Source organism: Equus przewalskii, chromosome 7 (assembly GCF_037783145.1).
Source record: "Equus przewalskii isolate Varuska chromosome 7, EquPr2, whole genome shotgun sequence".
Lineage (NCBI taxonomy): Eukaryota > Metazoa > Chordata > Mammalia > Perissodactyla > Equidae > Equus > Equus przewalskii.
This window is the reverse complement of record NC_091837.1, coordinates 54,768,836-54,796,264: the sequence shown is the minus strand read 5'-3', so window position 1 is coordinate 54,796,264 and position 27,429 is coordinate 54,768,836. Positions and strand designations below refer to the sequence as shown.

At 42.4% G+C, this 27,429-nt stretch overlaps 1 protein-coding gene across 4 annotated transcripts in view; it reads left to right on the top strand.

Moving 5' to 3' along the window:
* Positions 1–10,864, top strand: part of GAREM1 (GRB2 associated regulator of MAPK1 subtype 1) — a 209,410-nt gene extending 198,546 nt beyond the window's left edge. For 2 of the 4 annotated variants that reach the window (XM_070627542.1, XM_070627540.1), the window contains 2 exons: positions 4,255–4,421; positions 5,621–10,864. In XM_070627542.1, coding sequence (XP_070483643.1) covers positions 4,255–4,421; positions 5,621–6,515 — 1,062 coding nt within the window. In that variant the 3' untranslated portion in view covers positions 6,516–10,864. Of the gene's footprint in view, positions 1–4,254; positions 4,422–5,617 lie in introns of all 4 variants that reach the window. The other 2 variants (XM_070627541.1, XM_070627543.1) reach the window with 1 other exon arrangement.
* The last annotated feature ends 16,565 nt before the right edge of the window (positions 10,865–27,429 follow it).

The following is a 27,429-nucleotide window of genomic DNA, read 5'->3' as shown; positions in this document are numbered from 1 at the left end:
TCAGCTCTCCCTGGTGCCACTCGAATCCATGTTGCGCTCATTGTTGTAAACAGTAGGTGCCAGGAGTTCTCTGTGAACACCCAAGCTACTCATAACCAGAAATTACCTACCAGTAGGCACAGGTAACTCATAAACTGTGGTGGATCGTAACACCTGCCTCAAAACAGCACACCCACCCCTTGCCTAGGACCAGAGTTGGAGGTTTATTCCTGATACTCCAGATCTCTCTCCCTCCTTGTGCTGCCAGTTGAAGTTCAGTCTGAAGTGCTGCATTGGCAAGAAAGAGAAGGATGCTAGTCCACCAGGCATGGTGTATTCTATTTTATCCTCATTTTAGAATAGTAATTATTCTGGGAGGTGCTGAAAATGAAAGCCACAACATTTCCCAGTTTAGAAATACTGTCATTGTCCTTTTCACTCTGATAAATGTCAAGTGCGGTGACAGTGGACTTGACGGTAGTCATATGTGCCAGGTCTGCTGATACCTTTTTTCCCTAGATTGGCACTGATATGAAGACACAAAAAAATTCACATCCAGCCCAAATAGACTTATTAAGAACAATTTCCACATAAAAATGTAAAAGGCATTCTGATGGTATAGGCTTAAAAATAAAAGTGCCTTTTTCTTGTATTTTGTGTGATGTCTGTTAACTTCCACGTGGCATTCTGTGTGACATATTTGTGCCAGAGGTGACAAATCCCCACACTCTGCCATCCACAGGGCAGTAATAACAATGATGACAGTCCCTACCATTTTCATTTTCAGGCTAATTGAATGTACATGGGAAGTAAATAAATATAAACAGTGTGTTAGCACAGTTCAGAAGCAGTGACCAGTTCTGGTGGCTACTTACCATGGTCCCAGACCAGCATATAACATTAGGGGCTGGGCCTTAGGAACTGGCATTTAGGTGGGATGGCACTGAGAACCAGAGCAGAGAAAAGGACAGGAAAGCACAAGGTATGTTTAGGCGACACTGAATCCAAAATGTTGCATGAACCTGTGTGTTCATATAGAGGAGGAGTGGGAGAAATAACTGGAAAGATAGCATAAGATGGAATAATTTCTTCTAGCTAGAAAGACTACAGAGGGCCTCAGTGGGAGGCAGGAGAGGCTGGACTCTATCCAGTAATCAGAGGAGGCCACTGGAGATGGGAAGTAACATGATGAAAGCCACATGCTGAGACCTGTAGAAGGAATGTGCTGAAAATGTTGCACTTAACAGTGAAATTGAATATGAGGGGAAACTGGAAAAAGGGTGATTGGCCATCTAGTCTTGTAAAGTGCCTTTTATCGTCAGATAAAGTTCATTTCAAGCACAGCTACTTTCTTCTTGGATAAAAATGTCCCGTGTTGAATCAAATCAAGAAGCAAAGAAAAGTAGAATGATGACTGTTACAAGAGATAGGAAGTAAGAGGGTACAGGAAACCCTCACTATTTGTAACTTCCAAATCCCCAAACGTGTACGTTCCACCCAAGCGTCTAAGTTCCCCATAAAGTGCAGTGAAATATGATTTCATTTGAGGAACCACATCTGGTAGCTACAAGTTGACAATGACATGTGGAGATGTGTACTAGGGTCCTCAGCTGCTCTCGCCCACTGAGGGCCACCCTCGTGCACCTGCCTGGTGTGGCACAAGCCACTCATTTGTGCCTTGAAAAAATTACAGCTCAATTCTTGTCATGGACAGGGTCCCTGTAAAGTCATTTTTTGTTTTGTTTTCTAACTACCTTTTCTCCTAAACAGGTTTCAAATAAGCCTAGTTCTTTCCCTCTGAACTCACACGCTCAGTCCTGTGTTTATATCTTTGCTGACCACATCCCATCTCCTAAGAGTAAGATCACACACATGGACACACTGGCACACATGCATACACACTCTCACACACACACATTAGTTCTTTAACTTCTTTCAGGAATCATGTGGCCACCCCAAAAGTTTTCTATATCTCAAACGCTGGGGAGTTCCATTTTAAACGCTCCCGGTTAGCCATGGCTCACCTCACAAGCCCTGTGACCTACAAATACTTCTTCTCACTACTCGCCTGCCTTCCCCTGTGGGAGACCTATTGGAAAGCTCTTTGGAATAGCCCAATTATGGAAGGAAGTGGCAGAACCACCTCTGAGTGACGTTGAGTGCCTGGGTTTGGTTATAAAAACAGGAAGAGAAGACTTCCAATAGGTCAAATTCAACTACAAGTGGCTTCTTTTCTGTGTTCTGAGACCCAGGTCGGCTGGTTACTTGAAGTTAAAATGCGTATTATAATTGACATCTAGGTAAGCAGTCCCTAATGAAATGTCATGTTTAGTGACTAATACCAAAATTTAGAAAATTCTAAATCAAATTCAGCACCAACCATGTTTTCCTCTTGTTCCTTTCTAACTCGATGTTGAGAAGTGACTGTTTATTTTGAAAATTAAAAAGTTAACTGACAGACTCCTTATCTTCTTAGATTGTCCATGATTCCTATTACTATAAACATAAATAGAATCAAGCACATGTATAATAAAGTTATATCCATCCACCCTAGATTCTAGATATTCCCTGAGAAGGGAAAAAAAACCGTAATTGGCCACTATACAATTCACTAACAAGACAGAAGGAAGATGATACAGTATATTGGTTATTTATTTTGTAACCAGAATATACCCCCAAAAGCCAGGAAATGAGTGACCCTACCAGAGCTTCAGTGTCCATAGTTAGTTCTCAGCTTCTTAAGGAAAAAAGACCCCAAAGTGGCTAAGAGTTCCCCTGGGCCAGCTGGACGATCCTCTGTCTTGCTTGTCCAAACCTCATTTCCTCCCAGATTTTCTTTCTGCTGTCATCCACCACCTTTTAAAGAACTCAAAAGGGAAAAGCCTGCAGCTGTTGGAGAAGAAAACCTGCTGCTCTGAATATTTTGTTTTAGCCTAAAGAGCTCCAGATGAAACACTGCATCCAGTGGGCCCCAGTAACCAGGGCTGTGGATGCTCCAGGTGGGAGCGATGATCCCCAGCCCCAGGAAGAAATGCAAGGGGTGAGACTTTTTAAATTGCTTCCATTTCACTTAGAATTAAGGTTTGCAGGGTCACGCATGGTCACATGACTTTTCCTACCGTCTAGCTTTCTCTGGCACTGAGTCAGGCCTGGGAAGCCAGTTAAAGGCCTGGTGTGCAGTGTAGGTGGTGGAAGACGCTACGTAACGGGAACCCATTTCATTTGGTGTTAAGCAAGCTCATTACCAAAGCTAATGGGAGCTTACTGTTTCATTCTTTATTCACCCAGAGCTGCTGGGACAGAAAAGAATTGAAGGCAAAGGTGAAAAAATTGGTGGGGACACGGCCTAAAATCAGGCGAGGGCAAATTTGATGAAGTCAGAATTGGCTCGTTTTTACCTAGGTAGCAGAACCAAGTAGAAACTGCCCCCTGCTGCCTGACACAGAGAAGTGCATAAAAAAATGTCCACTTCATTAAAAACAATCATTCTGAGGCCTGCAGTGAATGGAAAACAAACTGGGGTGATGGCAGGCTGATTTGAGGAAGCTGCAGTGTCACAGGTCCCCCAGCTCCTCTCCAACACAAAGATGAAGGGAGGATGAGAGAGGTGGACGCAGCTCTTATAAAAGCACTCTTTGGATTTGGGCAGCTGCCCTCTTGCTCCGTCCAGCAGCTTCAGTATAAGCCGAGAGCTTGTTAGAAATGCAAACCCTCAGGGCCCCCCTAGGTCGGCTGAATCAGAATCTGCATTTCAACAAGATCCCCAGGAGATTCACGTGCACATTTACATGTGAGAAGCCCTGAAGATAACTCAGAAGGACCTTTAACAGTGGAGAAGGCCCACTGTTCCTTGAGGTTTGGGTCAAATTGAACTCAATTTGAACAGTGAATAAACACAACTCAGTAGGAGACTTTAATCTTCTTATGTGATTGCCCTTATTTTCTTAATATTCCTGCTTTATGCATCCTCACATATCACTGGCTCTTTAACTTGCTGCATTTCACCTTACTTGCTATCGTTCAGCAGCAACTGGCATTTGCCAAGGAGTTTCTTTCAAAATAAGTCTGTCCCAGCAAGGACACGACAGGCGTCGTTTTTGTCTCTGGCAGCCTCTGTGTTTCCCATCACTCTTGTCTGCTCCAGTCTTCTCTCTCCCTTCCTTACATCCCTCCTGTTAGCATTTTAAGAGTAGTGACTTGACCCTACAAGATCGAGCTGGCCCCCAGTGGCATTGTTGGTCTTTTGCTAACCCAGAGTGTTCTTTTCTGCGCCAGGTCAGGGAAGAATGCCGGCTCCTGAACGCCCCACCTGTTCCACCCCGAAGTGCAAAGCCTTTGTCCACAAGTCCCTCCATCCCTCCTCGCACAGTCAAGCCAGCGCGGCAGCAGACTCGCTCTCCCAGCCCCACCTTGTCCTACTATTCTTCAGGGCTGCACGACATGTAAGTCTTGACGCCAGGGCCCACTTCAACACGATTCCTCTCATCAGCCAGGTTCCGGGTTCTTGAGAACAGTTTCAAGGTAGCCACAACCTAGGCAGGTGGTGGGAGAGGAAATGTTCTTTTTAAACATTAAAAAGAAAAAAAAATTCTACTGGAAGAGCATGATGGGGCCCTGTTGGTTTTGAGCTAGGATGGAAGAGCCAGTGACCTCAGAAGACACAGAGTCTGTGAGAAATTCAGTGATAAAGGCTAGCATCTAGTTCTTTCCACTTTGGCTTCAACACAAGCAGACAGCACCTTCACCTAGGCCCTAGAATTGAAAGGGTCCTGTTGGCTCTCTACTCTGCACTTCTGCTCAGGGCAGGACTCCCTCTTGATCATCACTGTTGGGTTGTCATCACCACTGTCTGGATTCTTCCAGTGCCTGGAGCCGTTCTTTTGCTCATTCCATTGTTGGCAAATGCCAATAACGTTTTTTAGAAATCTTTCATTATATTGAGTTGAAATCTATCTCCATGTAACTTCCAGCTATTTCTTGTGTCTAGAAAAACCAGTCTAGGTCCCCCCTGCTTCTCTTTGTTAGCCTGTGAAAAACGTCAAGTCAGTTATGATCTAAGTCTTCTCTTCTCCAAAAGAGACAGCCTCAGTTCCATCAGCTGTTTCCCCTGACATCACTGATCCCTCATCAGCCTGGTCACCCAGCCCTGAGCACACTCTGGTTTCACTGTCACTCTTAAAATACGGCCCCAGAGCTGAATGCACCATGTGTGATCTTTATAGTGTAAAGGAGCTCTTTTTTGCAGGTCTGTTTTTGTTCTCTGGACATTTAAATCCTTATGTTACTCGATTGTACAGAAACCAAGGCAAGCATAAGCATTTTATTTGAAGCCTTTCTTCCTACCTCATAGTTTATATTTTTTTTTAAATTGTATATTTGCCATTGCCACTGTAGCATTTTAAATCATCATGTTCATATCCATAATTACCAATGTATTTTAGTAATTTAAAGATTCTTTTTTTAAAAACCCAAGGAGGTTAGCAGGTATTTTATTGAATTCATGATAAGAAATATATTTTTTTTTCCTCAATTTTTCCTACATGTTTCTGCTCAGAAGTAACATCTGTGGGGTAAGGAAAAACCTGGGATTTGGCTTTTGTTTTTTTTACTAATCTCTCTTTCTGTGTTTGGTTTTAAGCAGCGTTACTAAAAGTGACCCAAGTCCTTCTGAAAGTGCTCCTGTTTCCTGCTATCCGTGTAACCGGGGGAAAACTGATTCTGTGGACCTGAAGTCCCCGTTTGGAAGTCCCTCTGCTGAAACTCTCTCCTCCAGGCTCTCGTGGCCCAACCATTACTCGGGAGCGTCGGAGAGCCAGACCAGGAGTGACTTCCTGCTGGATCCAAGCAGGAGTTTCAGTTATCCCAGACAAAAGACGCCAGGCACACCAAAGAGAAACTGCCCAGCACCTTTTGATGTTGATGGCTGTGAGCTCTCGGCCAGCCCCCCCGGCCCCGTCACTGCAGAATTCAGTAGCAGCATCTCTGGTTGTCCTAAGTCAGCCAGCTACTCTCTGGAGAGCACGGACGAGAAAACTCTTGCAGCTGGCACGACAAAGCAGAGCGTTTCATGCCCTGCCTTACCCCCCAGGGCCCCAAAACAAGTGGAAGAGAAAGTGGCCTCTGAAACTTCTCCTTTGCCTCTGAAAATCGATGGTGCTGAGGAGGACCCCAAGGCGGGGTCACTGGGCCTGTCTGAGGACCAGTACTTTGTTAAAAAGGGCATGCAGGACCTCTTCTCCGGCTCCTACCCTTTCTCATCTCCACTCCACCTCCAGCTGGCCCCCAGGTCCTGCGGTGATGGCTCCCCGTGGCAGCCCCCCGCCGACCTGTCAGGACTCTCCATAGAAGAAGTGTCCAAGTCGTTACGGTTTATTGGTTTGTCTGAAGATGTCATATCATTCTTTGTTACCGAAAAGATTGATGGGAATTTGCTTGTTCAACTAACGGAAGAAATCCTCTCAGAGGATTTCAAATTGAGCAAACTGCAGGTGAAGAAAATCATGCAATTCATTAATGGCTGGAGGCCCAAAATATAGCCAAATGACCCCAGCTAGTATTGAACGAAACTGATACATGTGTGTGCTAGAAGGGTTGGGCTGGGACACAAGTTCATGGGTTTTTTTTGCACTAAAAATCTTCTCTGTAAGTAGGGATAAGAGAAACTCTTACTATGCAGATTCCGTTTTTTGAATGGTGAACAGGCTATTTTGTACATCAATAAAAATGCTGTACAGAACACTTAGAGGTGTGCCTTGTACATCCCTCAACACTCAACAGCTGCTAAAAGACAAAAGGCGTGCTCAGAGAAGTACTTCTTGCCCAAGTAGATGTCTGCGAGGAGGTATGATATTTATTACAAAATAGCCAAAGCTGAAAAACATAAGAATCTTAAAAAAAAAAAGAAAGAAAAAAACACACATTGAACAACAGTTCCCTCCTTTGGGAGGAATTGACTTTAGACAATTAACTCTATTCTGTGCTCTGTTGTTTGGATTGCTTAATGCTAATTGTTTTACTCTTGTGCCTGAAAATGTTAGTGATATGAAATGACATTTTAATGTTATATGCTTGGTGGGGATCTTTTCATCAAAAGACGTTTTCCAAAAGTCGTGTAGATAGAGGATATAAGACATCTTTAGAAATAATACAAATCATGACCACAATAATTTATCTATAACTGCTGCTAATTTTATTAAGCAGAGGAAAAAAACCCAGAATATATACATATATGTGTATATATATATGTATATGCAATATAAATGTATATGTTTTAAACATCATTATGAGTCTGATATTTGAGATAACATCTGTTCACTTTCAGATATCCATTGAGGTTTGGGGCCTGGCTCTCTTAGGAATAGTGGACAGAATGATTCCAAAGATTCTCAGAAGCCTGTCACTCAAAGTTTAGTCTTTATTAGGCTTCGTCACTGAAAACTTGGAACAAATCAATAGAGAGTCTGTATTGAAGAATTAAATTTGATTTTAAGCCCATCGTGGGACTGGGTTTTGCATAGAATATTCCTGTGCTGATGTCTGGGGAAATGACAATTTCTGTCAAATGATAATTCTCCTGTTTGAGAGTTTTATTCTCTTGGCGTGTGATAGTGAGAGCTGTGAAGGGCATTTCTGAGAGTGTGTAGAATGTTCTCAACATGCTTCATGCTTTAGGAGAGCTCAGAAATCAGACGTACCCTCTTATGTTGTTGTATGTGCTACAGCTGTTGAGTAATTCTTAAAAGCGTCAATAAGTGTACGTTAGGTCATAATTTCTCCTTTCCTCTCTTCCAAAGAAAATACATTATTACCACATTTTCATTCCAAGAATTCCAGGACATTATTCTGACAATTTTTGCCAAATGTGATTAAATAATCCAAAATATAATGACCTCATCATCATTATTGGCTTTTTGAAGGAATACAGTCTTAGACAAGTTTTGGTTCTCTAAGGAAGCCATCACATCTATAGCCCTGCATCCCGTCAGGGTCTGACTCTGGATGTGCAGGCAGTCTGAGTGAGGTTGGCCAGCCAGAGGTCCGCGTGACTTGCAGGATTGGCTTCTATTTTATTATCTGCTCTTCCTGCTCACCAAAATAAATAAATAAAGGTAAAGACAAGACCTGTCCAGTGTGGGATTTTTCTTGGGATTAAAAAAGATGTTTTTAATCTGTCTTACGGTTTAGAGTTGAGGTGAATTGATACCTCTTCTCATTTCCCATCTTAAATCTCCTTTAAAAAACAAAAAACACAGCATTTTTTCCCCCTAACACATCTCCCAAAATGTAAATACTATTCTCTAGGTAAAAAGGACCCCACAAAGAGAGTACTCTGTACAATTTGTCACGCTGGAGTACCTCTTCTAAAGTAACTGACAAATCTATGTAGCAGTTCCAGTGCTGCAGTCACGTGACAAGACCCCTCAATTACTTTCATGTTTAGAAAACTTCCTTCTGTGTGAGAGGCAATGCCCTTAGTAAAGTTAACCTCTCAGAACTTTCCTTTAAAATGAAAACGGGATGCTATTGAAAGGCTGCGAGTTTTCTTTGGCAAACCCTTTCAGCATCTGTTTTAAAACACTTAGCCGTCAGACACAATTCTCAAATTCAGCGGGGAGGAACCGGGTGGGTCTGGGTCTTCTATGAAGGTTGCCCCAAATAAATCTTTTTTTCTTTTCATTCTGTTTTTCCTTTTGCAAACACTCTACACAAAGTAGCTTCTGGGTTTTGTCTTGGCATATTTATGTTGAGTTTGTATGGATGGCAATGGCACTAGGGAGACTCCTTGAGAGCAGGGATTATGGCCTTTTGTTTCGTGTATTCACGTTCATTGAGCGCCTTGTGTGAGCCAGGCCCTACGCTGTCATGACTCGACAAAGCTGAAAAAAAGACATGGCTTCTACCCTCTTGGAACTCCTAATATTTATATTTAAAGTCACAATTGTTGAGACTGCACATGTGTGGGTAAGAGGAGCATGAAATCCTCTGGCAGTTAGATGCATGGAGAATTAAGCGTGTCCTGTCTTTAAAGAAACCATAGATTGAAGAAATGGCAGCCTCTATTAAAGAGATACAAAATAAACACCACAAGACCGTTAAAATTTGGAATACGTTGGAGGCAGAAAGTATCTCTAACTCCCACTAGCTGGTCTCATTTACTGATTTGGAATTTTTTTTAATTATAATAAGTATCTTCTGGCATCTCTAAAGCCACAGATAAATGTAATTGCCATTCCTGAACTGAGCACCTGTCTGTTGAGGACCTTGGCACCCTGACTAGACAAGGCACGCATGGCTGGAGAGAATCCTGACAAGAAACACCGAGCAGGGGTAGGAAGGAAACAGCTCTTTCCTTCTGAGAGCTGGGTTTTGTAGTGAAAAGTAATGTATGGAGATCCCCACAAGCAGAACCTTTTCTAACCAACCAAATCAAGTCTGAGTACATCTGGCAGGTTTCCTGCAGTCTGTGCAGTGACCACGGTGCTTGGGGGAAGGTGTCTGTCCATACAGGACTCTTTTGTCTTTAAATTCTTGGCTAAAATCATCATGGCTCCCATCAGAAAAGAAAATCAGCAATAAACCAAACCAAGCAACTAAATGTAAAATGTGGACCTGACTCATGTTGGGCTGGAGAACTCAAACACTCACAGATCAATTCCTTCTCAGAATCTTGTAAAATGCCTGCAAATTCTCTCTTCTTTAAGTTGAGCTGCTCAGCTTTATGAACTGTGAAATTTACATTTATGCTCTTTCAACCCACATAGACGGCAAGCTGCGAGCTGCCCATTCGACTAAATTGCAATGTTTATTCTTGTTTCATGTAGAAATAAAACAGCAATCTCATGGAAAAATGTTGTGACCATCCATTCCAAGCATTTTCAGTCACGTACATAAACACCCTGTGCTCACATTCCAGAACCACCTGCACATCATCCATACGGCTGCTCGAGAAGTTCAGGGGACGAGCGTGGATGGATAGAGGGTCCTTCGTTTTCCAAACACGTTGTATAACAAGTCACCACTCATCATGACTACAGAGTATAAGATTAACATTTTGAATAACAAACTGGAAAACAAAACAATTCTCCAAAGAACCTTGTGAACTGTTCAAAGAAAATTCCAACTTCAGTCCACCAGAAAAGTTACATGTGAGATTGGACACACGAGACTTTCAGAAACTGTCCATTATGTCAATTCTGACTATTTTTCTAGTAATATAAGGCACCAGGCTGCTAGGACAAGAAATTTAAAATGCCCGGAGCACAAAAGATGGGAAGTAGGACTTTCATAGTGTGGGGTTATAATACTGTGGAATTCTTATCACTTCTTGTCAAATCACATTGTGTAGTCTTCAAAACTTGGTGTTTTAAAATTTGTCTCATTGTGAAGGCCAGAAACTGGGGGTAAACATGGTTTCAGTTAAAAATATATACAAATATCTTCTGTAATTTTGCTGCTCTGTCTAATTTTTAGGCTATGAATTTTGTAATGAGCTTGTCAGATTATGGATTTCCTTTGTTTACAATCTCATGTAGTGGGGCTCAGATAATTTCTTAGCTATAAACCTCTTCTCCCATTTTCGTGTTAAGTTCCATTTAAAATATTGTTTAAGCTAAGCCTAAAAATTGAACTCAGTTGAAAATTTGGGAAGTTTTCCTTGACTTATGTGGAAATGGTATAGTCTTTTCAAAGAATTTTGTAACCGTCTTTGCAGTTTCTTTGCTTGGGAAAGTTGGATTGTTAATAACAATTGTATTACTTTCCAGAGCATTTTATCTAATGGGCCCAATGTGTACCTCAAGATAAACATGGTATGTTATGTCTAAAAAATTCATTGTTGATTTAAATGGTTCTGAAATGTCTATAAATAAAGAAATTTTAAAATTGACCCTCTTGCAGTTGTTCCTCAGTGAGTCAAATCTAGTGTATAGTTTTCTAGAACCTCTCTTCCCCACCCTCATTTAGGAGAAGGGAGCTTGTCTGAAGGACTTCTTAATGCTGCAAGCCCGTTCCATGTTAAGAGATTGAGGACTATGGCTATTGCACATGGAAGAAGCCAGAAACCCGGCAACCTCATGGCATTCGAAAAGAATCCAGTAGCTGTGTGGTCAGGAGTTAGAACAAAAGACAAGTATAGATGAAGTGGTGATCTTTAAAAAAAAAGTTTATGTTCATACAGGGAAAAGAAAGATGATACAAATTCATATCTCTTTGGCTTATATACAGTTTAACTTATATAATTACAACCAGCATAAACAGTGAGCAGAAATGGCTGGGGGTACTAGAGGAAGTCATGAACATTCAACATCTGTGACATCCACCAGTATGGTCTACAGAGAAGTTGGCAAATAGCAAGTGGAGGTTGGTTAAGGGAGCTTTTATTTAAAGTACTCCAAATAGCGTGAAGTAGTTTCCCAACATTTTGTGCCCTAAATCTTCCTGTCTTTTTGGGAGGAGGAGGGAATCAAACCATTTTATTGAGGGAATTCGGGGGAGGAGGGTCAAAGGTCTGGCAGAACAATGAGATCAGATGTCTTCGGCCACATCCCCGCCAAGATCTCCCCAGGTTCACAGTCACCGAAAAGTCTTCCTGTCTTAGTTTACTAGACAGAGCATCCCTAAATCGTTCAGTCCATCTTATACATAAGCCTTCAACCATTCTGTCCTATTTCACGGGGATAAAACGTGACTAAACCCATAGGCAGCCACTTTCCTGGATTTCAGGGATGTGCCCTGGAAGAACCTAGAAGAGTGATATGGGTTGGCAAAAATGCCCAAGGATCTACCTCAAGTTCCTAGGAGCACTTACATCGGAAATACGCCAGGACATTTGACTCCCTCAAACTGTATATTGCAAAGGAAATCTGAGTTTAGAAATAAGTTGGGTTAGAATCAAATATCCTCCGAATCCCACGTGTCTGAGATTAGAAAACACCAAATCATTGAAAACAATGAGTAGGTGAGGGGTAAATTCTTATCTCACTGAAATGACTTTTCCCTTAAGACACCCTCTTCTCTACTTCTGCCTCTCCTTGCTTAGCTAACTCGTACAACCCCTTCAGGATTTACTAAATATCATCCCCCAAGTTGATTAGGTTTCACTCCTCTGTGCTGACAGCTTCCTATGCATCTCTCTGACCCCTTGTAAGATATCAGGACTTACGTCTTAATTGTTATATCTTCAAAAGTAGATGCTACTTGAGTTTCTATTGAATGACAGCATGAATGCCATCACATCTCTGATGGTGACCAGTCTTTGTGCCGTCAAGATCAAGACGCCTCATAACAACAGAATGAAGTCAAACAAATGACATAAATGAAACTTGTATTCATCATAAAATTTCTGAGAATAAAAGAGAGCAAAATATGAACTTGTTTAGAGATCCTGGACTGAGTTTATATGACCTGCCAATGAATAACTTTTTCTTCTCACAGTTTGATTAAGCCAATGACTTCAATTTTTTAATGATATAAAATGAACTAAAAATACATCAGTGCGTTCCCATAGGTTGACTCAAATATTGGCTCTAAAAGATACAGACAACTGAAGAGTAGTAGATATGGTTGCATGACCTAAGCTAGGAGTGATCTGAGGACCAGAAGCAGTGATGGGTGAAGATAAGAAACTGGGTGCTCAGAAGCACAACTTACCAGGAGACCTTGTCGCAGAGCATAGGAAATTCTGTCAGTGGGCACATCGCTGAAGTTTAGAGCCAGAGGAAACCTTGGAAATGATCTGGGCCAACCTCTTAACTTTATAGGCATGAAACCCATGGAGGGTAAATGACTTCCGCCAGGCCACCTACAGTTTGTGCCAGGACAAGAGCTAGAAATAAAATCTCCTGGTTCCCCATTTTATACTTACTCTGTTACAACATTGTCTCCCAATTTCCTCAATTGACTTCTTAAAATAGCATTTCATGATTTTTTCAGCATGTTTAATCCCTACTCTGGTTCTCCCACTTCTCCTTCTTCTAAGGCTAAAAACTGGGAGACAATCTTCAACTGATGCTCCCCAGTCAGTGCTAGCTGGAAATCAAGAGAAACCTCTCCCGCTTATAAAATGGAGGCTCTGAGCATGTCTCCTACTTTTTGATTATAAGAGATGACTCACTAAGCAGAGAGACTAAGTCAGACAGGTATAAGATGAAAAACTGAAATATCCATAGAGCACACGCGTCTTTCATCCCGCTGTATGCAGGGTACAAACTGGGCCACCTAGGTGAAGAAGGAGCTGCGGTACTAAATGTGGCCACAGGGTGTCGGGCTTTTCCATCCAGCTAATGACAACCAAGGATTAGTCCAATCAACGCTCTGATGGAGGAAAATGGTGAGTCAAGTCAGTAAAGAGTAAAATTTTAAGTCCAGCCATATCAGAGGTCTCTATCTTCCCATGAGTCACTTTTCCAATTCCTTCGTTAGCCAAAGGCATTAGACTCCTGAAGTCATGGAAAGGAATAAACAGAAGTGGCTCAAAAAAGCTAAGGAATTTGAAAGTGGGGCACTGTATAGTTTTTCAAGCCAGATGTCCACTGGGGAAGAGGGTAGAGGGATTTTCAATGCGCAAAATTGACCTGTCAGATGGCTTGCCCCTTCTTGGTTCTGTGTCTCTGGAATTTTGAAAGTGAATAATGCAAATCAGAAGCTCTTGAGTAAAGAAAGTTGTATATCAGGTTTTTTTATTCCACTGGTTGGTTTTGAGCAACGAAACTATCAACCGGAAACAAAAACTATCAAGTATATTCACACTAAAGCTGACTTTCAAATTAGGGTAGAGACAGTACATCTCCAATCCTCCTTCACCTTGACGCTCAAAGCGTAAACCTACCTAATGGATCCTGGAAGGAAGAATAAAGATAAATCCTAACTAACAAAGAGAATGTTAAGCTTCAGTTTTTGGATAAATATGTTTTGGCTTCATTTTCCATGCTTCTTACTCCTCTTGGTAGTGCAGTTATTAACAAAGTAAAAGAAGTCTCTTTTTCACTTCAACTTTTAAGGAGATGCTTGATTCGACAAATCTAGTGAACTGCCAATAGTTTCAGTTTTAGTTTAGGTTGCCATCTTGAAACAGTATAATTGCCAATGAAAGTTTTCATAAGACCCTTCTCACCTGTTTTTTATCACATTTCAGTGATTGGTGAATAAGGATCATGGAAAAATGAGACTGTTCTGAGAGGGGACCACAAGTCACAGAAACACTGCTCTTCACGTTTCAAAATAGTTTGAGATCCTGGTTTCATGCTTCTTTTTATGTTACCTCTGTCCTACACACGAAGGTCCTCACTTTTGGCTTCTTGTCTATGTGAAGACTGTAGAATTATGCCAGCTCTCCATATGCATCCTATTTGTCCCCATCTAAAGTTGAAAAAGTCTCGCAATGTAAATTATCATTTACCATTGAACCAAATGCCATCTTAATAGGTTATCTGACTGACCTCCTCTCCTTGAGCCAGGATCACTCATGAGCCCACTTGGTCTCAAAATCTGAGTCCTGGACAGGACTTCAAAGGCCTTCGCATACTGTGAGGATCTGTTCCTGCATGCAGCGATCTCCAGAGCAGAAGATTCCATTCCTACATTGAACAGTTCTCGGTTCTTCCTTCTCTGCCTCATTTTACAAATTAAATTGTCCACTTAATTTGGTGGTGTGTGAGTTATATCACAATTTGTTTAAAAGTTCACCTATTCCTCCATAGGGATAAATTGCGAATCAGGTCATTTTCTATCATATTCTTTCTCAGGCCTAGAAACTGATCATTTTCTTTTTAGTTTTCCTCTGATGAGAATAGCTCTTAAGTTGTCACCAAGGGCTCAGCACTGTGTACACCAGTTATCTGGCACATTTTGGAGAACTCAAATTTCTCTATATTAATCATCCCAGATGATAGAAAGATGCGGAGGTTATTTGTGCTGGCAGAAGGAAAGGGCAGCCTGTGGAGATAGCATGTTACAGCAACTGATCACGTACTGGGATCCAGGAATCAGTTAATCATTGATAGTTTGTTATCGGAAGGTTGAGATAACTAACTTATCTTTCACAGATGACTATGCAGAAGAGCAGTTTGAAGCGTGGAATGGGGAAATGAAGTACACGTTCTTCTCGTTCAGCTAACTATTAAGTGTATCTCACCAGAATTAATGTGCAAGGGGGAAAATGCTATTATTTAACCTTTGCCAGCTTCTTTGAGAGACATGTTTATTTTTTCACCTTTCCATGTTGCCAGTATTGGCCATTTTTAGAGCATTCATCTTCCATCCGTTGGCTTTGTCCCCTCCTGACTGTCACTCAGTGTCAGGGTGTGATTTTGGTGTGGGCGGATTATAAAGGAGAAGTCAGCAGTGGTTACTAGAGGTGGGGGTTTGATACCCAGCATGCCCTCAGCAATTCCAGCACCCGTGTTCCAGGCTGTGGATTATCCCACTTCCAGACTGGTTTAAGTTTATCTGCAGACCTAGCTCCGTTTCTCTCCTCCCTGACCCCTGCGGTCTTACTGTTACTGAAATAAAGGACCCCATCTACTCTGTCTATCTCCATTCTGGGTTTCTTCTCACACCTCTTGCCCTGGAACTTCTTAGATCTTTACCCAGACTGAGCCCAAATTTCACATTTCCCTGAATTCCTTTTTTGCTCTCTCATTCTATCTCTGGTTAGCTCATTATGATGCTTTAAAACATTCTCTAACCTGATTTTCATAAACACGTTCTTACTCCCACCAGGCAAATGACATTGGAGAGACTGGATGGATCTCACAGGCAGATGGAAGAAGGAAGGGCAGCTGTGTGCGGTTGGATGGGTTCATTAATTGAAGTAATTTGAGGAAAGTATCCACCATCATTCCCAAACAGTAAAAACTTACCTTTCAATACCAGATGCATGAGTGCTAAAGACAGATTTGAAATTACTTTTAGCGTCAATAAAATATTTATTAGCCAGCTCCCAACTCTCTGGCATGCCCCGAAGACATTCCCAGTATGTTTAGGGGAGAATGTGTCTCATTTGCTCCTTGGTTGAGCAACACTCAGTTATTCTCTGACTCTCAATCCTGGCCACTGTGCCCAGTCCTGCCATGGCCTCAGGGTCACTTCCTGCTACTCATCTCCACCTGGAGCTCCTGAGCATGGCGTCTGGTTAGACAGGTGCTCCTGCAAACAGGCGCCACCGGAGATGTGCACGTAGGCATTTCCTGTCCTCCTCTGTCCCTTCCTCTCCTCAGCACCACAATATAGGTTCTGTGTACAGCTGTTCCATCAATGAGAATTACAGATGTGCTTTCTTAAAATCCCAGGTGTCCAGCAGGTATATACACATACACATTGACCCAAAGAAACATACACATACACAAACACATACACACACATATATGCTACAGACAAATGTTCTCTCAAAGACTCCCAGTCCAACCCATGAGGAAATAGGCCCAATAATGAACCACAGACCTCTTCATAACTGCACCCTCAGCTACACCAATGCCCAGAGGAAGCTTTGCAATACCACCCGTAGAGGCAGGACTAGACTCTCAGATGGGCTTCCATCCTCCTCATCAGGATATGTCCGGAAGGAGGATTTACTGTTCTAGTGACAATAATTTAACACCTTTGGAGTCAGCCAGGCCTGAATTTGGATCAGAGCTCCACTCCTTATTATCGGTGTGATTACGGCCTTATTTTCTTACCCATAAAATGGGAATAATGACAACCACCTCTTAGAGTGGTTATGAAAATTAAATGAGTTGGTATATGTGAAGCTCTTAACACACCACTGAGTTCAAAGTAAGACAATTCTGCTTTGAAATAGAATTGAAGACCTTGAGAAACGAGGGAGAAGGTAATGGTGGGAATAACTTACATATTCCTTCTATCCATCCCATTCATTCAGCAAGTGCTTTTTGAGCACGCATGAAGTTTTCAGCACAGACCTGGGTGCTAAAGCTGCTCTAGTGAATAAGACACATTCTCTGTTTACAAGCTGATGGTTTATAGACAGTCAGCACAGTAATAAAATCATTTCTTGAGTACTTACTGTGTGCCATTCATTGGAACATAGGAAATCACATGCATTATCTCATTTAATTTACACGGAAGTAAAAAGAGGTAACTACTACTGTTATTCCCATTTTTGTAGATGAGGAAACTGAGTCTAAAAAGGGCAACTTATCCAAGATCACATAGCAAGTAAGTGGCCAGCCCTGGATTCAAACCCAAGTCTTTCTAACCCACTGTCTAGGCTCTTATGAAGGGATCATACAAGGTGCTCTGGGAGCTCATAGGACAGAACGTCACTGTGTCTTGAAAGTCAGAGTCGGACTCCTGAGTGAAGTGGCATCTAAACAGGAACCTGGAGAATAAGTAGGAATTAGAAAGATGAAGGACAGGAGGGAGAAGGTGAAGGATATTCGAGGGAAAAATCAGTATTTTTGAAGTCCTGGAGACGTGAGAAAGCATAACATCGCTTCCATAAACTGTTCAGTAGAACTGGAGTGTAGTGAGTAAAGAATGTCGGTGAGAAATGAAGTGGTTGAAAGAGGCCTTTCTGTGAAGGTCACTGCGAGGCAGGCAAGGAAGTCTGGTCTTCATCCTGAAAGCAAGGAACTTCGTCATTGGAAGTAGGGGAGTGACATGAGCAGGTAGGATCACTCGGAATGCAGGGTGCAAAATGGATTGAAAGGAAGCAAACCTGGGTGTGAGGAGAGCAATTAGTAGATTGTTCACGCAAGGGCTGAGGGGGCCTGGATGGAGTAGCGCCAAAGGGGACATAGAGAAATGGACCAACTGGAGCAGAGTTTAGGAGCGAAAATGAAAGGACTTGGTAATTGATCAAATGTGGCAGCTAGTGTTTATCTTTAAGGCATGTGCCTAAAGTGTCCCATAGCCCCACATGCCTATGAGTCTTTCAAACTCCCACCAATCTGCCTCCTAACACAATATGGGAAGGGGAAGTAAAAGATTAATAGTAGGATAGTATTCTGGGGGCCTCTGAATTTTATGATAAATGATGGTGCTCAAGCCAGAATCTCCACTAGACCCTCTGGTGCTTCGGAGGATGAAACAGCAGTTCAGTCATGAAGCATCCCTCAGCAGAGCTGGGCAGGGACCTACCAAGAGGCTATCTATCCCTGACTGGGGGTATCCCCCTGCCCATCACCAGCCACGTTGGCCTCTGCAACCACAGTGAGCCTGGGATTTCTCTGAAATCAGCTGCAGCAACTGGCTCCCCAGGGGCATTAGAGGCTTCACTTCAGCTGGACGGGGCCTGTGGAGCAGAAGGTTGTGCCCAGAGCACCTTCGGCAGCACCAGTGGAACAGTGTCATGGCTCACAGGAGTGAAGGAGAGGAGGGCTTGAGAATGGCATGAGACTGTCCACCTGGGCATCTGGATAGAAAAGAAACTGAGGAGCGGGGTGGGAAGAAGATGCTACTTCGGCTTTGGGTGTGTTGCATTTCAGCCAGTCTAACAGTTGGGGTTGTGTTTGGCTGCCCGGAAGTAAAACCCAACTACAGTGGCTAGACTAGTGGGGGGTTGTATTTCTAAAGTAACGAGAAGCCCAAAGAAGGCAATTTAGGACGTGTGCAGCCACTCAAAGAGGTCATCCAGAAACCAGGCTCCTTCAGGTCTCCTGCTCCACTGCCCTCATCTGTGCCTTTAACTTGGATCCTGTACGTGCAAGCATTTTTCCTGACTTCCAAGCAGAAAGAAAGCTTGGAAGTGCGAAGAGTAAAGGACACATGCCAACTGGTTCTGTCCCTTTTTAATCAGGAAACGCATTTCCCAGAGGCTCTACCCCATAGATCTCTACTTGGCCAAAATGAGGTCACATGACCAGCCCAGCTGCAAATGTCACACAAGCGAGTATTTCTAACCCTGAACAAATCAGGGCTCTATGGGCTAGGAGGAAGAGATCAGACGTTGGATAAGCAACCAGCAGTGTCTATACGGGTACTTATGCAATATATATTCATTGCCCCCACATCGACTGTGGGAATGCAGGCCATCTTGCTGGAGATATTTTTTTTTAATTTTTTTTTATTAAGGTTATGAAAGTTAACATCCTTGTGAAATTACAGTTGTACATCATTATTAGTCATGTTGTAGGTACACCACTTCACCCCTAGTGCCCTCCCCCCACCCCCCTTTCCCCTGGGAACCACCCATCAGTTCTCTTTGTCCATATGTTAACTACCACCTATGAGTGGAGTCATACAGAGTTTGTCTTTCTCTGTCTGGCTTATTTCACTCAACATAATACCCTCAAGGTCTATCCATGTTGCAGAGCCGGGCGCTGGAGCTCCAACTGTGTCCCCAAGCACGTCTATGGGAAGTCTGGGTGCCCTATGCACCGACCCGTGCGCCGGAGACCGTGGGCCCAGCAGCAGCTTGCAGTGTTGGAGCTCCAACCGTGTCCCCAAGCACATCTACGGGAAGTCCGGGTGCCCTATGCACCGACCCGTGCGCCGGAGACCGTGGGCCCAGCAGCAGCTTGCGGTGTGGTGCCATGCCAGGGAATCCGCCCACCGGGAGCTTCCCTTTGTTCTGGATTCTGGGCGGGGCCTCCCTGCTAATGGCGAGTGGAGACCTTCCCTGCTGGTGGGTGCGGGACCCTAGGGATTCCCCCTGGGCTTAGGTGTAATCGCGGGGGGCTTGAGTAGGGCTGTTGTCACCTGTTTCCACTGTCGTTCCGCTGGTGAGTGCACACTCCCGCCCTTGGTGTATGGCGATGCTATGGGGGAGTCCGCTGGAAGAGAACCTCCTGTAGGAACTAGGCTTTCCGGGGGTCAGGGGTCGGAGAGTTTTCACCTATTTCCACCTCCTCCCGAGGGGAAGTCCGTCCGCCTTCTGATGTATAGTAGTACAAGACTCTTAGGCGTCTTGAGATGCTATCTGGATATCCTTTGTTAATCGGTGAATGTCCAATTAGTTGTAGATTCAACGGGGGAGAGACAAAGAAGACCACTCACTCCGCCATCTTGGTCCCGCCTATTAGCACACTCTTATTGCAATTGTCGTCTTAATTGGGTTGGTACCCAGTGTAGCTGGTTGCTAGGCTCAGGGGCATACAGTTGTGATAGGCCTTAGGTTGGCTCCCGCCTGGCCAGCTGAGAAGCTCCACTGCCCCAAAGGTGGCTTTTTTCCTCTCCGGCCGGAGTTACTGCCTCTTCTGCTTTCGTCAGGATTATCCCTTGTTCTGGGGGTTCTTTTTATCCAGTTTTCAGTTTTCAATCCAGGGTGATTCTTCCTAAAATTGTTGTAACCTGCTTGTTTTTGTGGGAGGAGGTGAGTTCAATGTCTGCTCACAGCGCCCTCTTGACGAGAACTCTCCTGCTGGAGATATTTTTGATACATGAGTCAGAAGTTGAGGACAGAACTCAGCTCTAGAACAAGTTAGGTCATTAACTCTCTGGGATCACATCCTTATTTTTGCCTGTATTTTCAGTTGCCTCAAACCCATGCAAATTTTTGGAGAAATGGCTGTGTATTATATTTTACCACCTGGAAATGCATAATGCTTATTCATATAGTAAAGGCTCTGAGAAATTTTCAATGAAAATCTATTTGACCCTCTTTAACCTAATATTTCTCCAACATTCCCCAGCACTTGCTTTGGACATACTGGTCTAGGCCAGTACCTTGGGATCATCTAGTTTAGTTCTTTATGGCCATGTGGTTCACTAAGAGTTAAGCTGTTGGCAGGGTGTAAGAAATAAGGGGGCTGCACTCCATATAATATTAAGCACAAGGCCAGTTTTCTGAGTAGGCAACATCTGCAGTTACACAACCCTAAGCACTTAATCCCTTACCCACTCCCTAGGGCCTCTAGGGCTCTGGTGCCCCTTGGGTCCTGACCTTGTGTTCCTGTTGACCAATCAGAGGTCTGGGTTACCACAAACCATTATTGTTCTGAGCTCTGAATAGACCAGTCAGAAAGCTAAGTGGCAATAACCCTTTCATGTGCTATGTCCTGGGTAGACCAATCAGGGAACCAGGTAATAATAACCCATGGGTCAGTTAAATTCTTAATAGAACAATCCAGAAGTCTGAGAGACAGCTGCCTCTTGATAACGTGGATCTGACTGGACTTGCCAGGGGTCCAGATTTCTGTCAATAAATAGGCATCCAAGTATGGAAGACACCCTTCCTCCACAAAGACTGCAATCCAGTCAGCCACTCCGTGGCTCTGGGGGCCTCTGTAGGCAAGAGCCCCGCTCTTCCTTGATCATGGTCCCAGTCCAGTGTTGATGGTGGCCGCAGCTTGGGAGGGGGGCTTTTGTGTCCCTCCCCGTGCTATCAGCGTTTGTTGTGCCACCTCTGCCACTACCCCCACCTATTTATTTATTCATTATTGTGTGCCAGTAAACGTGAGATTGGGGGCTAGGCCTTCCTCACCACCTCTGCCCGTGTTGTAACCAGTCCTCCCTACATAGCAAAATGTGAGTGGGAATGTCAAAAAAAAAAAAAAATACCCCACACTTAACACTGTTGTTGCCGTCTTGAAATTAATTTCGAACAAGGGGCTCCACATTTTCCTTTTGCACTGAGCCCAGCAAAGTATGTAGACAGTATCAGGCAAACAGGATAAAGATCAGATATATATGATTCATAGTTTTAGCTTTTTCCTATTTCAGAAGAAGCAGTTGCCTGCTAGTGTAAATAAATTTGCCCTTCTTGCTAACATACATAAACATATGAAAATGCTAAAACATAGAAATGTTCTCTCATTCCTGTTCACACCCTTCCCAACCTCTTTTTTTGGGGGGAGGGGAGAGCGAGGGTGTTATGTCAAGTTTGTATCAAATGTAGTGCAAAAAGAAATTAGCCTCACTTTGTTATCGTAAATGGATATAAAGAAGAATTAAAACCAACCACTTTTGTTTTTTTAACAGTCGAACAAAGGCACTGGTCTTTGAATGCCTTGGGGAAGGGAATCGTGTTTTCTTTATGTATGTTCAAAGGAAAGCACAGTACATGGCCTATGGTAAGTGCCCACTTGGCTGATTGATTGAAATGTTGCTTGATGAGTGAATGAATTTGACAAGGTCCATCCAGAGATTAGAGACACTCCCTACTCAGTCAGAGCCAAGACCCAGGCGCCCACTTCAGACTCTGGGGGAGCCCAGGATCTGCTTTTCTGCTGCGAATCAATCCTTTGTCAAGTTTATTTGCGCTTCTGGAACTTAAACTTATGCCAGAGCTGGAGCCAGTCTCGTGACCACAAAGGACATACTTCCCCCAGCACTTAACAGCAGCAATGACAAATCTCACTAGTCCTCCACGTTGAAGGAAATATCTAATAATGGGAACAAAACTTGCATAATTGAAGCTACGTTGGCGTTCCCCTCAATTAGGAATTTATTTTGAAATCTACGGAAGTGGGCAAAAATGATGGGATGGTGTAAACAGACTTACCCACAAGTCTAACCAAGAAAAAAATGATAATAAAGAAGCTGATTTCTTTATGCTTAGCTCCAGGCAAATATGCAGGGTTTTTCATTTATTTTTTCCCTATTCAACCACTTCCAGCCCAAAATGTATTTATACCTACAATCCCTATTGCTACAACTCCCATGAATGGAATGCAACAGGCATTGCAGGAAAAAAAGTGGTGTCTTCCACGAAGGGTATTTATGAGTCAGTATATCTCTCCATCTGGGATAATCCATGCCTAACTTTCTTTGACTTTGAAAAGTTTAAACAGAGTCTTGGGAGCAGTATTGAAGGAATAAAATTGCCTTTAGGAAGCAACAGCCAGGCTTTCATTTCTTTGAAAGAGGAAAGTTAAGCCCACAGGAAAAACAAAAAAAGCAACAAGGCTTAGATATTAGCAGAAAGAGGGGAGGAGATTCTTTGTCATTATTTGTCATATAAAAGGACAAGATAATGAACCAACAGGGATTGACCTTTTCCCTGGCAGGAAAGAGTCGGCATTTAGATTTCTTTTCTGAACCAGGAATTGGGTCTTATTCGTCTTTATGTCTACCCCACAGCAACCATCACAGCAATTTGTCGATATGTCAGTAGTGGGTGTTTGTGATTATCTCTTGGTTATTTGATGGGTGAGTGGTAGGTGAGTTCATGGGATGGTTGGTGGATTTAAATTCAGCAAATTCCTCTCTTTTCTTCCCCAAGGTTATAGCTGCCTTTTTCTCCTTCTCTTGGTCTCTGCGCCATGATGCCTTACCCCAGCCCTGGCCTCAGTGTCTTTTGACCCAGCATGCATGTCTGCATATGAACACCAGAGGGGTCATGCTCCTCCAGAAGCTGAATTTGGGTCTGAGCTTCTCATTTTGTCACTGAATTATAAGCTCTCATGTCTTGTTTATCTCAGTCCTGGTCCCCCAAGACTGTCCCACCTGCCCCTCAGCCTCTCTCTCCCTGGTCAGGTTCAATAAATCTTTACGTTGTTGAATTGGTGAAAGTAAATAAATTAACTGTTTAAATTCTGCTTGAAAACAAACTCTTCTTTAAGTAATTTTTATAAAAAGGAAGATAAATATTTGCCAAAAGTATTAAATGTCTTGAAATACCTATATTTACCTAACTATTAAAGAAATCTTTTTGTACTTAAAATTGAAGCCTACATTTAGTTTTCAGTCCAAGGAAATAATCTGTCATAGCTTTAAGAATGTACAAGGCACCCAATTTTCTTAGTGTTTTAGTTTTTCTTTTCTCATTGAAATGGTAAAAAATAAAGTCTGTGACTTAATGAATATATAAGTCTCTCTGAATTATAATGTGATTTACTTTTTATGCTTTGAAACATTTGCCTCTATTAGGTTTCTTTCCCTCCCTATGCGAACAACCAGATGCATTGTGCCCGATTTGTCTCAAAGCAGGGAGAACATCAGTAGTCATTTGAAGCATCTCTATTTCCCACAGGCCGTTTCAGAGAGGCTCTCTTTACCAGTTCCTTCTTTCAAAAGTTTTAAGAGAGCACGAGTCTAAAAAATACACAGTATAGTGTTCTGTCTGAGATGTAGAGAAGACAGGCAAAGGTTAACAAAAATAGAAAGAGAAATTTAACTCATTCCATTTTATTGAAAGCAATTTCCAAGTAGCTTATCTGTTATGAAGATAACTTCATCCAAGCATTTATTTAATAGTTAATTAGCAGCATCTCTTAAAAGATTTCTGCAGCCTAGAAAACACAAGGCCATAATCCCGGCTAATAATACCAAACTGATGAGCAAAGACAGCACCTATGTTTTCAGCTGATGATGAGGCAAAGATCATGAAATTCTGCAAAACTCAATCTAAAGTGAGTTATAAATCGCACAAATACCAGCTAATGGATAATGAGATCCTATTCTAATGTTGATAATGTGCAATGTAAGTGTTTCCTGTTTCTTAAATAGGATATCTTTGACCATTTAAACAAGTCTTTAGCACCAAGCATCCACAGGCGTGAGTATATTAAAAAAGCCATTTTGTGTATGCTGCTTGGAGGTAATGAGAAAGTGCTTCTCGATGGGACACGCATAAGAGGAGACATCAATGTCTTATTAATAGGTAAGAACACGCCGAGTTAATAGTGCATTGATAACTTATTTTTATTGTCCCCTCCTCACCACGCTTGTGTGACTCAGTCATGTAATATTAGCAAGAAAACAAAAAGCCAAACTAGCACAATTACTGTGTCATCATTTTCTTGTATAAAAATGTGCTTGCCTTTTATTGGAAACATTTTTTATCCTTGAGAACATCATTTGACCTTTTTCACAAATATCCTGTGTCCAATACATCAGCCCCTTACCCAAAATTCCCCACTCATCTCCTTACTCCTCCCCTAAAATGTAGCCCTGAGTTCTAACTTTGATCTACTCAAAAATACAACAAACATCCTGAAAAACCCGACTACTGTCTAAAGCTCCCTCTAACCTAGGCTATGGCCCATCTTTCCATTTGACCCTTTGAGGAAAGGCTGAACGGCCAAGCGGAGTTTGAGCAAAGACTTCGGGGGCTTTCGTCTAGCTGAGAACTCGGCAATTGGCAAATCTTCACCCGCCGCTTACAGCAACCCTCTCGGCACCAGGCTCTCAGGGGGATCCGATAATGCATGTGGTACAATATCTGCCTTCCTGGCGAGTTGTGCAGGTGAGACAAATATAATCATTGAATATGCATTAATTAAATACTTACTCCATGCTAAGAATTGCCAGCCACAGATAAAACAAAAACTGGAAGACACAAAGCTTGTCCTCAAGGGGCTTACAGGAGAAAATTAGAGGAGAAACATGTAAAGAAATTAGTGCAACAAAGTGCCATAGGCTCAATGATGGAAGTACAAGCAGAATGTTGAGAGGGCACCTACAGAAAGTACCAGAAAGGAGATTCAAAGAAGGAAGATCTCACACAAGTGAGAATGGTGGAGAAGTTTCCAAGAGTAGGATTTTAGCTTTCAACACTTCCCTTGAATGGTCATTTCAAGAACTCACTAGAAAATTTTCCTACACAATACCTGCTTCCAAGGTATTTCTCAGTATCTCCCTCATTCAATGCTGTAACTTATTTGGACTTCCACTTAATTGTTACCTTCAAGAGACTTAACCAGTCTTCCCAAAATAGAGTAGCCACCTAGTCATTCTCTTTTACGTAAACTTATTGGTAATCCTTTGCCTAACATTTGTCAAAATCTACTATTTTTCTTATGGTTTTATTTATTGCCTATAAGTTCAAAGAAAGCCAGGACCTTGTTTTGTTGCCTGCTCAAGTCGCAGTGCCTAGGATGTGCATGTAGAGTAGAAGGTGCTCGATAATAGTTTTGAATGAAAAATAGTAAATTCACAGGATTGTCTCAAATCAGCCTTCTGGCCAGACCACTTTCCCTTTCTCGAATCTTCGTGTCGCACCCACTTTTCCTCCACCCATATTAACCCTGGATTGATATCCAGCGTTCTTCCACAGGGAAGTGAGTTTTACAAAATGCTCTTTACACCTGCACTAGCACCATCTCAACATGCCCTGATGCCTTAGACAAGGTCATGGAACCAAGACCTATGACAGTCGTGAAACTCGAGTCAAGTCTGTACAAATATCAAATTATAGTAATTTTTTAAAGATACATAATATAAACTATGTAAGAAAATGAATTCTGGATTCTAGGGAAGTCTTTTTGCTATAAACTTATGGTCTTTTAGTTCAAATTTCATGAGGATTTAGAATTTGGGGTGATGTATTTTGCTCATTTCCTCACATTTTATGTCAAACAGAAGGACTGTCATTCTGAGAAGAGGAAAAATGGCGCAATTATATTTGATAGGCAAGTGAAAAATGTACCCTGAATATATTTAGGCCTAACTAGCTAATAATAATGATTCAAACAAGATACTGTCTCTGCTTTAAAGCTTCTTTCTAAATCATATTTCTTTGAAATGTGTAGTTTTTTACCATGCCTTTGATTATGCTGATCTATTCAATTCAACTCAACAAATATTTACTGGGTACTCCCAAGCATTTGGGGGAGGCAGAGGGCTAAGAATGCTGTAAAGATGAATAGGAACCTCAAGAATCCTGAAACCTAGTATCTAGCCATGTGTTCCAGGTCATTTTATGCAAACACCCCATATTTTATTTTATTTTTAAAATTATTTTATTGAGGTCCTATTGGTTTATAACATTGTGAAATTTCAGGTATAAATTATTACATATCAGTTTCTGTATAGTCTGCATTGTGCTCACCACCAATAGTCTAGTTTTTATCCATCACCATACATGTGTGCCCCTTTACCCCTTTTGCCCATCCCCCCACCCTCGTCCCCTCTGGTAACCACTAATCTGTTCTCCTTATGCATGTGTTTATCTTCACAAAACATCCCATATTTTAAAAGAGTGTGCCTCTCTGCACTTTGTGTTTTCAGTGTTCAACATGGAAATGAGGTCAGCGAAAGCTGCCCTGCTGTCACAGAGCACAGCCTATCAGTGCCGGCTCACCCAGTCCCCAGGACTGTCGCGGGTCTGGTTTTCCTGGTTACCTCCTCTGTGGGAAAATTAGCAGAGCATCTGTTGCACTGAGCTCCAAAACAACCACGTCCTCTGCTGCTCTCGGAGATAACATCCACAGAAGGCTGAAAATTAAAATCAAACAAACAGAGGACTGCAGATTGTTCAAATTAGCGTCCATTAGAGCCAGAGGAACAGCCAGTTATTTAGCCGTTAAATTAGACTGTGGCTGCGGCTGATTTGAGAGGACAGAAGACTGAATGACAAGTGTTAATAAATCTGGGGAAAGGTGCAAAGGAAGCCCCAGGGAATCAAGGAATGCAGAGCAGATGGACAATTGGATTTGAACAAAGGGAGAAAAATGGAATTTTTGGGTTGAGTTTTTTAAAAAATAGCAATAACCCGTATTTCTACAGATGTATTCCTTTTCTTTCTGAAAGATTGCTAAGTCCTTCTCTTTCAGTTTGTTGTCAAAAAAAGAAGGGATAGGGGCTGCTGGTAAAATGATACAGATCAGAATT